Genomic DNA, 15,184 nt, shown 5'->3' with positions numbered 1-15,184 from the left:
CCTGGTCCCAGTCCCCCCTTCTCAGCCTCTTGCAATCTGCCCCACTCCATCACTGGCAACATCTGGCCAGAGTCACCTGTGACCCGATAGCCAGTGTCATGACCTTGTGTTCCCTTCAGCATGGACTTCCTGTGGCCCCTCACTCTTGTTGGCATTGCCTCACCCCTTGGCTTCTGGCATGTGACCTGTCCTCGTTCTCCAGTGTCTCGGAGTCCTCACGATGCCCCTCTCCAATTCTGACCTCCCTGTGGGGATCCAGGCCAAGCTCCCAGCCATTTGCACATCCTCACTTGAGCATCTCACCACTCATTTGCTGGGGGCGTCTAGCAACACCCTGTGCAGGTCCTGTACCCACACTGCTATCCCGTGTTCCTCTGCCTCTGGGGTCATCTCATGTTTGCTGTGCTACAAACAACCTTGAGGTCTTTCCCTGCAAGCCAGTTCTAGTGAAGTACTGTGGGGCTTTCACACTCGCCCCTTGCTCTCTCCTCGCTGCTCCCTGCCCACCCCTGCTCATTTTCAGTGTCCAGGACGTGGCTTTCTCTCTAGCCGACAGCAGCCCTGTCTAGTCTCCCTAGGGCCGGAAGGCCACAGCCTCTCTCTGCTTGTCCTCCAGTCATCTGCCTTCTTCCAGGTCTGTCATCACAAGGCTTTGCCCACACTCCTCTGTGCCAGCCCTTCCTGAACACCATTTATGTACAATCATCACTACTGTTACCCCTTCTGAACTATTATTTACTTAATGTTTTTCTTCAGAGTGGCTCCCAGTTTAAAACTTAATATATTAAGAAGGGAACTTTATATTCCTACTGGCATCACTAGCTACAGTGTTTCCTAACTATTAGAATCACCAAAAACGATCTCATGTCCCATGGGTGACTGACGTACCATGCTTTGAAAAACACTGTTTTTGGCCGAAGTGCAGATGTTCTGGCCCGGCCACCCAAGCTGCCTCCCTCGCTGGCTCCAACACCAGCCAGGGCTGTCTGCTTCTTTTGTGACCCCTCTGCCTTCCAGGGGCCCTGCAATGCCCTTTCAGGCCCCAGCCTTTCCTCACAGGCCATGCTTTGTTCCCCATCTTGACTTGTCTGCTGCCCACCTTCCCTTTCTCTCCCCTCCCGTGGCTTACAGGAACATCTCTGGTTTGGCTTCTGTGACCTTTGACCTACTGATGCCCCTTCCTTGGCTGCTTTTCCTGGAGCCCCACAGTATGATCCCCCCACTGCTATCCAAGGACACAGTGCTGGGACCCTGGAGAGGGAATGCTCCTGCTGTCTCAGACCCTCTGCCTGGGGGAACAGGTGCTGCCGGGGGCCTGACTGGTCTGGGGGCCCAGCCAGATGAGCTCAGCCCACCTGCCAGTGACCTCTGTGCTGTGCTTTGCCCTCCCAGGACCCCAGGCCTCTGCCGTATCTCTGCCATGATCGGCCCTACACATTTGACATCAACCTCTCTGTTGCCCTGAAAGGTATGTCGTGGGGGGATTGACATGGCCAGGAGCTCTGAGGGAATGTGTGCCTGTGTGCCTTGTCCTGAAGGCTCCTGAGCTTTGGCAAAAGGGTGGGGGCACATGCTACAGCCCTGGAGACGTGTGGCTCTTCTAAAGGAAAGAGGGCCGGGCACGGTGGCTCACGCCTGTAATCCCAGCACTTTGGGAGGTCGAGGCGGGTGGATCATGAGGTCAGGAGATCGAGACCATCTTGGCTAACATGGTGAAACCCCATCTACTAAAAATACAAAAAATTAGCCTGGTGTGGTGGCGGGCGCCTGTAGTCCCAGCTACTCGGGAGGCTGAGGCAGGAGAATGGCGTGAACCCAGGAGGCGGAGCTTACAGTGAGCCGAGATGGCGCCACTGCACTCCAGCCTGGGCGATAGAGCGAGACTCTGTCTCAAAAAAATAGAATAGAATAGAATAGAATAGAATAGAATAGAATAGAATAGAATAACATAAAATAAAATAGGAGGGGAGGAGACGCTCTGGTGCTCACTGGGAACCTAACTGGGCCCACAGGGCATTAACCCTATCACTGAGCTCTCAGTGATAGGGCTGAAAGGATGGAGTCCGGCACCTCTGTCTTCCACTTGAATCCCGTCTCCAGCCTCTCCAGGGGCTGCCTGGCCCCCGCTCACATATCGCTACTGACCCTCACTTCTGTGGTGGGTGGCACATTTCATTGAGTGCCTGTTTGAAAGCATGTCCTTGTGGGTCTGCTCGCAGGAGGCTTGGCTGAGCCCCTGGGGCCACACAGAGCCAGCGCATCAAGGCCCCAGATTCCCACCCTGGGCCAGCCCTGTGTGTCTTGCAGACAGGCCTGAGATCCCCACACTGGGCCAGCCCTGAGGTACACAGGGCCCACATCTCCCTGTGGCTGCTCAGCCCAGCTCCGTGAACAGACCGGCAGAGAGTTGGTAATAAAGAGACTGGCTCTGCAGGCCATGACTCTGCTCCTCAACTGCGGGACTTTGGGCAAGTTGCCCAACCTGGCCATGTCCTCATTTGTCATCTATGAAATGGGATAATAATGGCGTTGACCTCATGGTGTGTTGTGAGGACCAAACATGTCAATTCATGCAAAGGTCTGGGACAGGGTCTGTACCTAGGAAGAGTCAGGTGTCATTTTCCAGTCCCAATAGAGGCCCTCAGGTGGAGAGGGTTTGCCTGGTGGCCACACACAGACCTCCTAGCCACACTCTGGCCACATCTCCTTTTTAGCTACATTCCTTTCTCTTTTTTTTTTTTTTCTCTTTTTTTTTTCCTGAGACGGAGTTTCACTTTTGTTACCCAGGCTGGAGTGCAATGGCACGATCTCGGCTCACCACAACCCCCGCCCCTGGGTCCAAGCAATTCTTCTGTCTCAGTCTCTTGTGTAGCTGGGATTACAGGCATGTGCCACCATGCCTGGCTAATTTTGTATTTTTAGTAGAGACGGGGTTTCTTCAAGTTGGTCAGGATGTTCTCGAACTCCTGACCTTAGGTGATCCACCTGCCTCAGCCTCCCAAAGTGCTGGGATTACAGGTGTGAGCAACCGCGCCCAGCCAGCTCCATTCCATTCTTCCATCTGCTGTGTCTGCACACACCAGCCTTTGCCGTGTCTGTCTCACTGCCAGTTCCAGGGTCTCGGCCCTTCATGAGGTGGTTGCTGTCAGGAGGCTCAGTACCCTGCAGGAGTGAGGAGCTGTTGCCATGGGAGCAGGATGCTCCACGGAGAAAAGGCTGCCACAGAGAGCCTCCTGGCTGCTCAGGGCCCCCTGGGAAGCTGTGCTGGACCTGCTCTTTCAGGTTCCAGGTCAGGTAGCTGAGGCTCAGAGAGGAGAAGGATTCACCCCGAGCCACCTACCTGGCTAATGGCGGGGCTGGGACTCAATCCAAGCGTCACAAGTTCTAGGTTGGCCTCCTGCCACTCACTATGCATGCTTGGAGTGTATTTTCTATCTGGTTTCATCCTAGATATTTCTTCCTGCCTGCCTAGAGGTGAACTCACCCAGGGGAGGCCACTGGTGGAGAAGGGACAAAATTATCCAGAAAGCATGGTGTCCAGAACTTGCATTTGCAGTTCTGATGTTCTGAGTTGGGATCTAGGTGAAAGGGTCTGGGGAGGAGCAGGCTTGGGGGACCCAGAATTCGCATGGCTGAAGAGCACATCTGTTCTGTGCCACCTCAGAGGGGAAGTTAGGACCAAGGGAGGAAGCCAGGTTTTTTTTTTTTTTTTTTGAGACGGAGTCTCGCTCTGCCGCCCAGGCTGGAGTGCAGTGGCCGGATCTCAGCTCACTGCAAGCTCCGCCTCCCGGGTTCACGCCATTCTCCTGCCTCAGCCTCCCGAGTAGTTGGGACTACAGGCGCCCGCCACCGTGCCCGGCTAGTTTTTTGTATTTTTTAGTAGAGACGGGGTTTCACCGTGTTAGCCAGGATGGTCTCGATCTCCTGACCTCGTGATCCGCCTGTCTCGGCCTCCCAAAGTGCTGGGATTACAGGCTTGAGCCACCGCGCCCGGCCTGAAGCCAGGTTTTGAGGGAGCAGAGGAGCTTTCTACTTATTAGTGTTGTTCAGAAGTGGAACAACAACAGTCCGGTAACTTGCATGTAGTAGATGTTTAGTAAATATTGTTTAGTCCATTGTAAAGTAGCACATTGCCCATCACTGGAGGAGCTTGGCAGGGGACAGATGACCCAGCTATCCAGAGGACTCCTGAGGGGACAGCAGGTTATCCTTGGTCAAAGGTCACAAGTAGCCTTCAAATGGCACACTATCTCCAGTGGATTTGTGGGTGCCAGGTTCACTGTGTTAAGAAGGATTTCTGAGGCTGCATGTGGACTCAGAGCAAACATGCGCTGTGATCAGTTAATGCCGCCTGCTGTAGGCGTGGGAGGAGGAAGTGGTGACTCATGCGCATGTATTGGCCAACCCTGGACATCCCAGCTCTGATGTCCTAGGAGCTAATTGTTTCACAGACTTTAAGTGAAATCATGTTGGACGATGGGAAGCTTTAGCCACAGAACAATTCTTTTTTTATTTGCCTCCCTGAAGCATGGAATTAAGTTTTCATCAATATTGCTTTTCTTTCCTACAGGAGAAGGAATGAGCCAGGCGGCTACCATATGCAAGTCCAATTCTAAGGTAAGTTTTGGCGCTGATCAGACTGCTTCTTAGAATTGGGGGAAAGAGAGACTCTTCTTCTTGGCAGGAGCAGGAGGAGGGCATTGCTTTTGGGATATGATGATGGCTCAGCCTGTGGGCCTGGAGCTTCCATGGCCTGTCTCTTTTAGGAGCGGCCATGGGGTCACAGAGTTCTCTCAACACAGAGGCTGCATAAATGTGGCCAGGGATTTTCTTGGGGGACAATAGGTGTTCCTGTAAAGGTCTCATTCCTGGTTTATCCTGTCCTGCCAGGGGCTGTATTGGTGAGAGTGACTTATTTTTTAAGTGAACTTGTAATTGAAACGTAATACACATAGATAAAAATGCACACATTACTGTAATCCCAGCACTTTGGGAGGCCGAGGTGGGAGGATCACTTAAGCCTAGGTGTTTGAGACCAGCCTGGGCAACATAATGAGACCTTGTCTCTGTAAAAAGTAAAAAAATTAGCCGGGCATGGTAGCATGCACCTGTGGTCCCAGCTACTTGGGAGGCTGAGGCAGGAGGATCACTTGAGCCCAGGAGGTTGAGGCTGCAGTGAACCATGATCACGCCACTGCACTCCAGCATGTGTGATAGAGCAAGACCCTATTTCAAAAAATAAAAATTTTAAAAAGTGCATATTATACACGTATAGCTAGAAGAGTTTTCCTAAAATGAACATCCCTGTGCAACCAGCACCGAGATCAGAAATGGGACATTTCCAGCATCTCAGCAGACCCCTGGGCCCCACCAGGTCACTTAATCACTCCCTCCAGCAAAGGTCACTCCTCTCCTGACCTCTATTACCATATTTTTTTTTTCTGTTTTTCAGTTTTATGGAAATGGAATCATAGGATAGCATGTATTCTTTTCTAGCTGGCTTCTTTGTTTTAGTGTTATATTTGTGAGATTCGACCCTGTTGCTCTTTGCAGTGATAGCTCATTTTTCTCATTGCCTTCTAGTGTTGCACGATATATATATTCCACACTTGATTTATTTTTTTAAGTCACATCAATTCCACAATTGATGGACATTTGGTTGTTTCCATTGTTTTTGGCTATCGTAGAGTTACTGTGAACATTTTAGTACACACATTTGGTGCACATATGTGCACATTTCTGTTGAGTGTATATCCAGTAATAAGCTTGCTGGGTCATAGAGTACACGTAGATTCAGCCTAGGAGTACTTCCAAACAGTTTTCTGAAGTGGTTATACCAGTATATACTCCCACTAGCAGCATGTAAGCATTTTGCCTGCTCCACATCCTCGTCAGCCCTGGTGGTGTTTGCCTTTTCATTCAAACTGTGCCGGGGATTGTGACTGCAGTTTGCATTTTCCTAATGACTAATGCAGCTGGGCATGTTAGTCATATGTTTATGGTTCATTTGTTTCTTGGCCTTTTGAATATCCTCTGAATCATTGAACCATTCCTAGTTCCCCTAATTTCCCTTCTAATTTAATATTATTCTGGGCTCCTTAGGCTAGTAAGAAGAAATTAAGGGGCCTCCTTGTGGGGGCTTGTGGGCAAGAATCCATCTTTTGGGTTTCCTATGCTGGGATGTATGACTATAGGAGTGGCGATGTGAGAAGCTGTGGCGTGGGACAGGCGTGGGCGTGCATTGCCTCTGAGTGTCTCGGTGGGCACGTGGTACCTTGGACCCCTCTGCCCACAGCCTGACCTCCCATAGCTCTCCATCACTTCTTGGCCTGCCCTGACATCGTGTTTGAATCATTCAGCTCCATTGCTCAGTGTCCATCCCAAGGGCCGGCATGGGAGAATGGGAGCGAGGGCTTTGTTCACAAGAAGCCTCTGCTGTGGTGAGGACTTAGACTCTCCCAATGCAGGACTGGAGGGTGTTCCCAGGGCAGAGTGGAGTGTTATACACATGGGCATGTTGCAGGCTGAGGGACTGAGCAGCAAGGTCAGCCCCTAGGGGATGCTGCTTGGAGAAGGTGGTCAGTGTGGGCTTGAGGTAGCAGAGGAGCTGAGGTCGGAGCTTGTGAAGGAGATGAAAGAGCTTGAGGGAAGTCTCTGGGCAGCTCCCTAGGAGGACAGTGTGTCCTTGCTATAAGGGCCTGGAGAGAGCTGGCTGGGGGAGCTCGGGACTGGGGAAAGGCCAGGGAAGGTGGTCGTGAGCAGGGCAGGCTGTGCTCAGTTGCCTCCGGGATGCTAGGCTGAGCCTGCAGCTGCTCATTCCACCTTGCGTCCGTTGCCCACAGTATATGTACTGGACGATGCTGCAGCAGCTTACTCACCACTCTGTCAATGGCTGCAACCTGCGGCCGGGGGACCTCTTGGCTACTGGGACCATCAGTGGGCCGGTGAGTATTTGGCTGCACTGAGGGCTGCCCACACAGAGCATCCCTACTCCCCACACAGCCCCGAGGGCCCTCAGCTCACCCTCAAGAAGGAATTTCAGGCCCAAGGTGGGTGTATCTCACAACTCTGTCTTCCTCATAGCCTTTCTCTCTGGGTGCAGTAGGGACTTCTCATCCAAATGCAAACCTAAGGAGACTGGTGTGAGAACGGAGGCCTGGGTTTCTGCCTCTGTAGGGGAGCAGCACAGTGACACGTGGGGAGGAGTCAGGAGACAGTGATAGTGTCTTGTTGTCACCATCTCACACTGTACCCTCCCAGGATGAGGTGGCCATGTTGCTGTGCCCCTTCCTGCCCACTTGTCCCCCTGTAAGCCTGCGGGAGTCACAGAACCTTCGGAGACGATGACCTTGGGGTGGTGCATGCGTCAGTCACTCCCTGCAGGGGCCTCGCCGAGCTCTCTTGTTCCATGAGCTGTCGACAGGAGGGTGTTAAGCATCACAGTATCTGGGCAAACTGCAGCCTCCAGAGTGGGGAGGGGATGCTGCAGGGGGCACTGGGCACTCTGGTCAGGGATTCACTGATTCCTAAATAAGCGATGTCCTTAGTGGAACCATTGCTGTCCCCACAGGAAGAAGGGGCAGAGTTCCAAGTCTCAAAGGCATCTCTGCAGTGATCCCACCAAGGCCGAGACAGTGTTTCTGAGGGGCATGAGGGCCCCTGCTGCTTCTCGGGACTCCCAGGTCTTGCTGAGCATGGTCCATGCCAGAGCCAAGGCATAAATTCATGGTATTCTTTCTTTCCTTTCCTGTGAATAAGGAGCCAGAAAGCTTCGGCTCCATGCTGGAACTGTCGTGGAAGGGAACGAAGCCCATCAGCCTGGGGAATGGTCAGACCAGGAAGTTTCTGCTGGACGGGGATGAAGTCATCATAACAGGTGAGGGCTGCCAAACCCAGCAGCTCATCTTTCTCCTTGCCCGCCGTGCACTGTTCTAGCTGCGGGACGCTTCCACCTGGCCATGAAGCCATCTGTTCTAATGCATCCTGACTCTGCCTCCCAGAGTCTCTGCCTGCTTGTTCTGTCCTTCCCCACAGCTATGGCTACCCAGGACTTCAAGCGTGAGTCTCCCCAGGTCAGAAAGACTGTAGACATTCTGCTTGGTCTCCCTTCTCCCTGAGCAAAATTATAAAATCCTGGCAGGTTCCTCAGGGTCTAGACTTTGCAGCAAACCTCCTGTGCAGAAACTTGGTGAGCTATGACTAGGATCAAGGAAGGTTCAGCTGAGTTAGTGGCTGAGGCTTCCCAGCAGCCCATTGCGAGGAGGCAAGGGTGCCTCTTAAGTCTTCTGGGGGGCCATTCTGCCTACCACATTTTACTAATAGAGGGGAAGGGCACCATAGTGGTTAGCAGCACACTCTTTAGAGCTGGAAAGATTCAGGTTGGACTCCCAGGTCCCCCACCAGCTGTGCGACCTTCATTAAGTCATTTAACCTTTCTGAGACTCAGTTTTTCCTCATCTTTAATTAATTTTTTTTTTTTTTTGAGTCAGAGTCTTGCTCTGTCATCTAATCTGGAGTGTGGTGGCACAGTCTCGGCTCACTGCAACCTCCGTCTCCCAGGTTCAAGCGATTCTCCTGCCTTAGCCTCCTGAGTAGGTGGGATTACAGGCATGCTAATTGTGTACGTGTCAGTTTCCATGATTAACTAAAAGCTCTCCTAATACACCTGGCTAATATTTGTGTTTTTAGTAGATACGGGGTTTCACCATGTTGGCCAGGCTGGTTTCAAACTCCTGACCTTATGATCTGCCCGGCTTGGCCTCCCAAAGTGCTGGGATTACAGGCGTGAGCCACCGTGCCCAGCCTTCTTCATCTTTAAAATGGAGTGAATACAATACGTAACCTGACAGCATAGTTGTAAAGATTAAATGAACTCGTTTATTCCCTTTGTAGACATTTATTGAGCACCTACTCTGAGTCCCATCTTGGGGTTCTGGTGGTAAAAAGACAAATGAAGTCTCTGCTCTTCTGGGTTTATATTCCAGTGTCGTGACTGCGCCATTTTACAGATGAGAAAGTGAAGGCGTAGTGGGGTTAAATGAGTTGCCCCAGATCTGCAGCCAGTAAATAATGAAATCTGGTTTCCTTTCCAGGCAGCTTATCTTCAGAACCTAGGTGTTTAACACCTTTGATAGTGTCTAAAGCACCTATCAGAGGACATGTTACCTTGTGAGTGCTTAAAAATGGCGATGATGGTCGTCTTTTCATAGTTTTCTTTATTGTCATTGCTGCTTTTTTCCAGAACCCAGTTTTTAGAAGGCTTTGCCTCTTGACCTCTTCTTAATGGGATCCCTGCATGAAGTGACAAGCAGTGGCACCTGCTTGCCCAGTAGAACAGCCACCCTGGGGCGAGGTGGTGCCCGACCTCTGCACTAACACTCCATGTCCTGCTCTCCACCTGCTGACCACACATTTCCCTTGGGATGCCTAATTGTCACCCTCGCCCCTCCTTCCTTGACTGTCTTCGTACCGCTGACAATCTATGGGCTGGAACCTTGCCCCCGTTTCATCAGCACAGTCTGTTGGGCATCCTTGGAAAATGTCCTGCCATCTCTGTGCCGCGGACCCACTCCACACCATCACCCTTCCAGGCCTGAAATCCTAGACGAGCTTTTGCACCAGGCCCTTGCAATCCATCCTGCTCATGGTGCCTGAAAAATGAACCTTCATGTTTGCTTTTCCCATTACTCTTCCACTCAAGGTCTTCTCAAAGCTGCTGTTTCAACAAATCAATATCTTCCCCTCTGATTCTGCTCTACCTGCTTAGTCTTACAGTCTCGTTCTAATACGTAACCCTCTGTGATAAGAGAGTTGCTTTTCTCATTACCTGCAAACCGTTGGATATACACGGGCTCAGCCCAAATGTTACCTTCTCTGGTTACTCAGGTAGAATCAATATCTCTGTCCTCTCTGCTAGCAATTCATGGAAAATACAGAATTCTGGTTAATGATGTTCATGTCAGTTTCTGTGCTTAACTAAAAGCTTGTGTTAGTTTCCTGTGGCCTCAGTAACATAGTACCGCAAACTTTGTGGCTTAAAACAGCTGAAATGTATTCTCTCACAGTTCTATAAGGTACAAGTTCAAAATCCTCGTGTTGGCAGTGCCACGTTCCTGGAAACTCTGGGGAGCGTCTGTCCCTGGCCTCTTCCAGCGTCTGGTGGAAGCCTCTTTGGCTTGTGGCCACATCGTGCCGATCTCTGCCTCCACAGTCACATTGTCGCCGCCTCTTCTGTCTCATCTCCTTTACCTCTCTCTTATAACACATATGTGATAGTATTTAGGGCCCACCTAGACAATCTCCTCATTCTAAGATCCTAACTTAATCACATCTCCAAAAAATTTACTATATAAGGTAACATTCACAGGTCCTAGGGATTCGGCCGTATGTCTTTGGGGGCCATAATTTAGTCCACTCCAGAGCTCTTGGAGAGCGAAGTTTAGTCCAAGTAGCAACCACGTAGTGCATGCTCAGTGTGGCTGTTGGTTAGTTCTTTGAATAAAGTGGATTTGGTAGAGAAGATGCAGGCCGAGTTCAAAACAGCAGATGATACCCATTATTAGTCAATAAATACCCGTTTTGCTCACATTTCTGCAGCCTAATTAAACCTCTCTAATTTGCATTTGACAATATTTACTGAACATCTGCTAGTAGCCAACCATATTGTAGGCATGTCCACCTTCCTTATTTCATTTTTTACTCACAATAGCCATTTGGTAATATATCATTGCCTCCATTTTGCAGAGTAGAAAACTTAGGCTGATAGAAGGCAGGTTACTTGACAAAAGTCCCACAACTGGGGAAGCCAGGCTGCAACCGAGGTCTTCTGATTCCCCTGCTGGGTTTGTTTCTAGTCTTTCTGCAATGCTTGCCAGACCTACCGCAGGCCTTTGGTCACGGTTCTGTGGATTGAGTGAAAGCACTTTCTGAAGTTTTGATTTGGGGAAAGGAAGGAAAGAGATGATGGCAGAAGAGAAAATGGTGGCTTTAGTTCTCTGTTGTCAGTGTGATAAGGGCCCCTGACTAAGCCATGCTAGACCAGGCAGCTGTCCAGGGCCTGGAAGAAAGGAGGCTGGTATTTAGCAGTTGGAATGCACATGTGTTCTTGACATTTGAGCCAGGGAAGGATTGAGAAAGGAGCCAAGATGCCATGAGAGTCATTTCCATGTTTGTTTGTGTATACAATGCCTTGCTCCAGAAGGATTTTTGGAGGCCAGCAGAGGAATTCAGGGAAGGCAGTTCCTTGGATCTGAAGAAGCATGTGTTGGCAAGTGAAGAGGGAAATGGGAACAGATGCGCAAAATCCCCTGGAACCAAGAAAGAAGAATTATAATTTGCTAAGATGAGAGGCATACATTATATATTAATAAAAATAAAAAAGAGAATTTCATACAGAAGGGGACCACTGAAAAACTCAAATGAGTGCATATTGCTAAAATTTGGGCTGTGTGTTTATGGGGGAAAAGAGGGGGTAAGCAGAGGAGCAGGCAGGTGGAGGTGGTGCGTCAGCTGTGTTACCTTGTGCAAAGGTGCCCCGTGTCGGCGGACAGCTCTGCCGTCACCTTCTACGACTTCATCGGTCACGTGGCCCTGCTGAGCTGCTTTCTTGCTTGAAAGCCACACATGGTTTCTTCAGCTCTTCCTGGCTTTCCTCCTCCTTCTCTGTACCTGCTCAGATGCCTTTATGGCTGCCTCTCATTTCCCTGCTTGCTCTTCACGGATGCTTCTTCCCCAGGTCAATTTCTAACCATTGGAAATGTGATAGAACATTCAGAAGTGCTGGCATCAGCCAATGCCGCAGCACTTACTGCAGGCCAGACACTGTGCCAAGTGCTTTACCTGCAGTACATTTTCTATTCCTAACGAGGCAGCTACTTTTATTGTCTCTATTTTTCAGATGTGGAAACTGAGACCCAGAAAGATGCATACTTACCCAGGATCACACAGGCGATACAGGGTGGAGCCAGGGTTTGAACACAGGCAGCTGGGCTCCAGGAGCTGTGCTCTGAACCCTTGTGTCCTCTTGCCTCTTTAAGTAGTGCAATGAGATTCTCATTTCTGAGAGTCTAAAAACCACAAAATGTTCAGCAAGAGAACAGGTAAAGTAAACAAACCAACAATTAACAAAAATCTCTGATGGTCTTGGTGTAACTCATCCATCCCCTAGTCTTGCTCACAAGCCCCATCTAGTGTTCAGCTTGCAACTTGCAAGAATGTGTTCTCACAGGCATTTGCACAGATGGCTCTGCACTGCTGGACACATGCATTTCCCACTCTCCTTCGGATCTTAGATGTGTTGATAGTTGTGGTTTGTTGTGGATTCTTTCTTGGTATCTGACATTATTTGGAAACAATATCTGAGCAAAAGTCTTTCGTTTCTTTCCCTGTATCTCTCAGTGGTGGCATCTGCCACCTGGTCTTCCTGTGTCTCTGTTTATTCCAGTTTCTCTCTCTAGCTTTATTGCTTCCCTTGCCTGGCACAGAATTCCTGGGCAAGGGTGGCCAGGGGTCCCAGGGTGTAGAAGCGGTGACCGTTCTCCTTCAGGACCATGTTTGGGAGAAGGCTCTTTAAAAATGCTGCAGTTCCGAGTTAGTTGTTTTGATAGTTGTTTAATAAATTTCTGCTGGGAGCCAGTTTTACTTTAATAGGCTTTTTTTTTTTTTTCCTCCAGTGGTGTGGATATTTCTGAGCACTGAGATGGAAAAGTGACTGACAGAAAATAATGAAACTGAGCAACAGAAGAGGCGAGGGCATAGTTCTTGACAAAGGGCATCCCTGCACGTTGTCAGCATGTGGGTCATGGGGTGCGCCCAGCCAGGGAGGCTGGCTCGACTGTGCTGGCGCCAGGGAGGGTAAGGGGCTCCAGGACCAAAAATTCTGGGAATGCCACTGTGGTGTTCAAGCTGCTGCCTTTCCAGAGAAGGAGAGTGGTCAGAGTGGCCCGAGCCGGAAGGCCCGTTCAGATGACCAGGCAGTGGAAGGGAGAGGGCCGAGGAAACATGCTGGGTTGAGCTGCTGCTGGGCAGGGGTGGCCATGAGGACCACCTCAGAGAAGCTGTACCCTTTCGGGCCGGTAGGGCTTGTTCTGAAGATGTCGTTGACCCCGTCGTGCGGATCCACCCTTGGTCTCGGTGTCAGACGGCCATGAGTCTTCTCAGCATTGTGCTCGGATTTCTTTCTCTTGGCTTCTGGGATCTTGTAATGCATCATTTCTTCTCTTCACATTGGGTAGCAGAAAGCACAGCTCCATGTTTGGAGCTTGCCTCCAGCAGGCGAGGGGATCTAATAGTATTTTTCTGTAACTCAAGGTCATTAGCATCCCCAGAAGTGGCTTTGCCTCCATCCTGGGCCTGGTGTCGTCTCAGTGGTGCCCTGTCACTGCCTCTTCTGGCTTTCATGTGGCTCGGGGCCTTTGAGAAGCAATTCAACCCAGGTGCCTGAAGGCCTCTGTATTGACTTGATTCTGATAAGTGAAAGTTGCTGAACACTCCTCTGTGTCACCTCATTGCCCTTAGAATGAGGTTCAAACACCTTACCATGGCTTCTCAGAGCCCTTGGTAACCTGGCTTCTTAGGGTCCCCCAAAGGACAGCCTCACTGAACAGATGTGACAAATGCTTGAGTCTCTGAGCCTTTGCACATGTTTTTCCCTCTGTCTGGAGTGGCATTTTCATGTGTCTTCCCTAATGAACTCCTAGCTACCTGTCAAGGCCTGGCTCAGATGTCCCCGCTCCCTGCTCCCTTTCCCTCCATGCTGCTCACTCAGCACCTTGTAGACATTTCTCTGTATCTCTCATCCAGACCTCCCACTCCCTCTAAGTGGACCGCTCTCAAGGGCAGAGATGGACTTCTCTCTGCTTTTCCATCAGCCTTATTGAAATGGAATTAAATGAATGAAACTAGTATTTATTAGTTTCTGAGATGTACTGGGAATTTCACTGAAATATTTAGTCTAATCCTTACAACCTTGAGAGATAAGCATTGTTTTTCTTGTTTGTAGATGAGGGAGGTGAGTTCTGAAGTTAAACAGCTTGTTCCCAGCCACCCAGCTCATAAAGGTTATAATGACTGATGCTTACAGGGTATTTCACATGGGGACTGAGACTGTTCTCAGAGTTTTCTATGCATTTGCTCCCATCATCCTTGCAGCAGTCCTGTGTGGTGGGCACTATCATTAGATCCATTGCACAGATGAAGAAACTGAGGTCTAGAGGGACCCAAGGTCACAGAGCCAGTAAGTGGAGGAACTAGGCTTTGAACTCAGGTATTCTGGTTTCAGGCTAATTGGCAGAGCGAGGATTTGAACTCAAACCCGTGTGGGGATTGTTGACCGCTGTTTTAGTCTGTTTTCACACTGCTGATAAAGACATACCCGAGGCTGGGTAATTTATGAAGAAGGAGAGGTTTAATGGACTCACAGTTCCACATGGCTGGGGAGGCCTCACAATCATGGTGGAAGGCAAAAGGCACGTCTTACATGGTGGCAGGCAAGAGAGAATGAGAGCCAAGTGAAAGGGGTTTCCCCTTATAAAACCATCAGATCTCATGAGACTTATTCACTACCATGAGAGCAGTATGGGGGAAACCACCCCATGATTCAATTATCTCCCATCGTGTCCCTCCCACAACACATGGGAATTATGGGAGCTATAACTCAAGATGAGGTTTGGTGGGGGACACAGCCAAACCATATCAGCCACAGGAAAGCTATTGAGCCTTGCAGTTCCTCTGAGGATCCCTGGCTGTGAGGTGGGCCCAGGTTCTAGTCCAAGTGCTCCTATGTGCGACTCTGCCCAGCTTCTGTGGAGGGTTATTCTTGTGTTTAAGATATGTGTGTGATTCTGATGGCACCTTCCTGCCTTGGGCCAGCTGTGTGCTGACGGGCACTGCTGCTGCCTACCTGTTGGTTCTGGTGAGCCCAGCAACTTTGTGACTGACCTTTGTCCTCCTCTGTTCCAGGGTACTGCCAGGGGGATGGTTACCGCATCGGCTTTGGCCAGTGTGCTGGAAAAGTGCTGCCTGCTCTCTTGCCATCATGAGATTTTCTCTGCTGTTCCAGAAACAAAGGGCTCAAGCACCCCTCTCAACCCTGTGACGGGGGTCCTCCCTTGGGCTGTAGGCCTGGTCCTTCATTCAGTGACAAATAAAGCCCTTGTGCTCTGAGGCCTGCACTGCCGCAGGTGCA

General features: G+C 50.2%; 1 protein-coding gene across 5 annotated transcripts in view; it reads left to right on the top strand.

Moving 5' to 3' along the window:
- LOC105493109 (fumarylacetoacetate hydrolase) overlaps positions 1-15,184 on the top strand; it is a 36,627-nt gene extending 21,443 nt beyond the window's left edge. For all 5 annotated transcript variants that reach the window (XM_071100817.1, XM_011760550.2, XM_011760547.2 and 2 more), the window contains 5 exons: positions 1,393-1,468; positions 4,571-4,617; positions 6,843-6,944; positions 7,759-7,876; positions 14,959-15,184. In XM_071100817.1, coding sequence (XP_070956918.1) covers positions 1,393-1,468; positions 4,571-4,617; positions 6,843-6,944; positions 7,759-7,876; positions 14,959-15,038 — 423 coding nt within the window. In that variant the 3' untranslated portion in view covers positions 15,039-15,184. The remainder of the gene's footprint in view (positions 1-1,392; positions 1,469-4,570; positions 4,618-6,842; positions 6,945-7,758; positions 7,877-14,958) is intronic.

This window comes from Macaca nemestrina, chromosome 7 (assembly GCF_043159975.1).
Source record: "Macaca nemestrina isolate mMacNem1 chromosome 7, mMacNem.hap1, whole genome shotgun sequence".
NCBI classification, from domain to species: Eukaryota; Metazoa; Chordata; class Mammalia; order Primates; family Cercopithecidae; genus Macaca; species Macaca nemestrina.
This window is presented reverse-complemented; position numbering and strand designations above follow the sequence as displayed.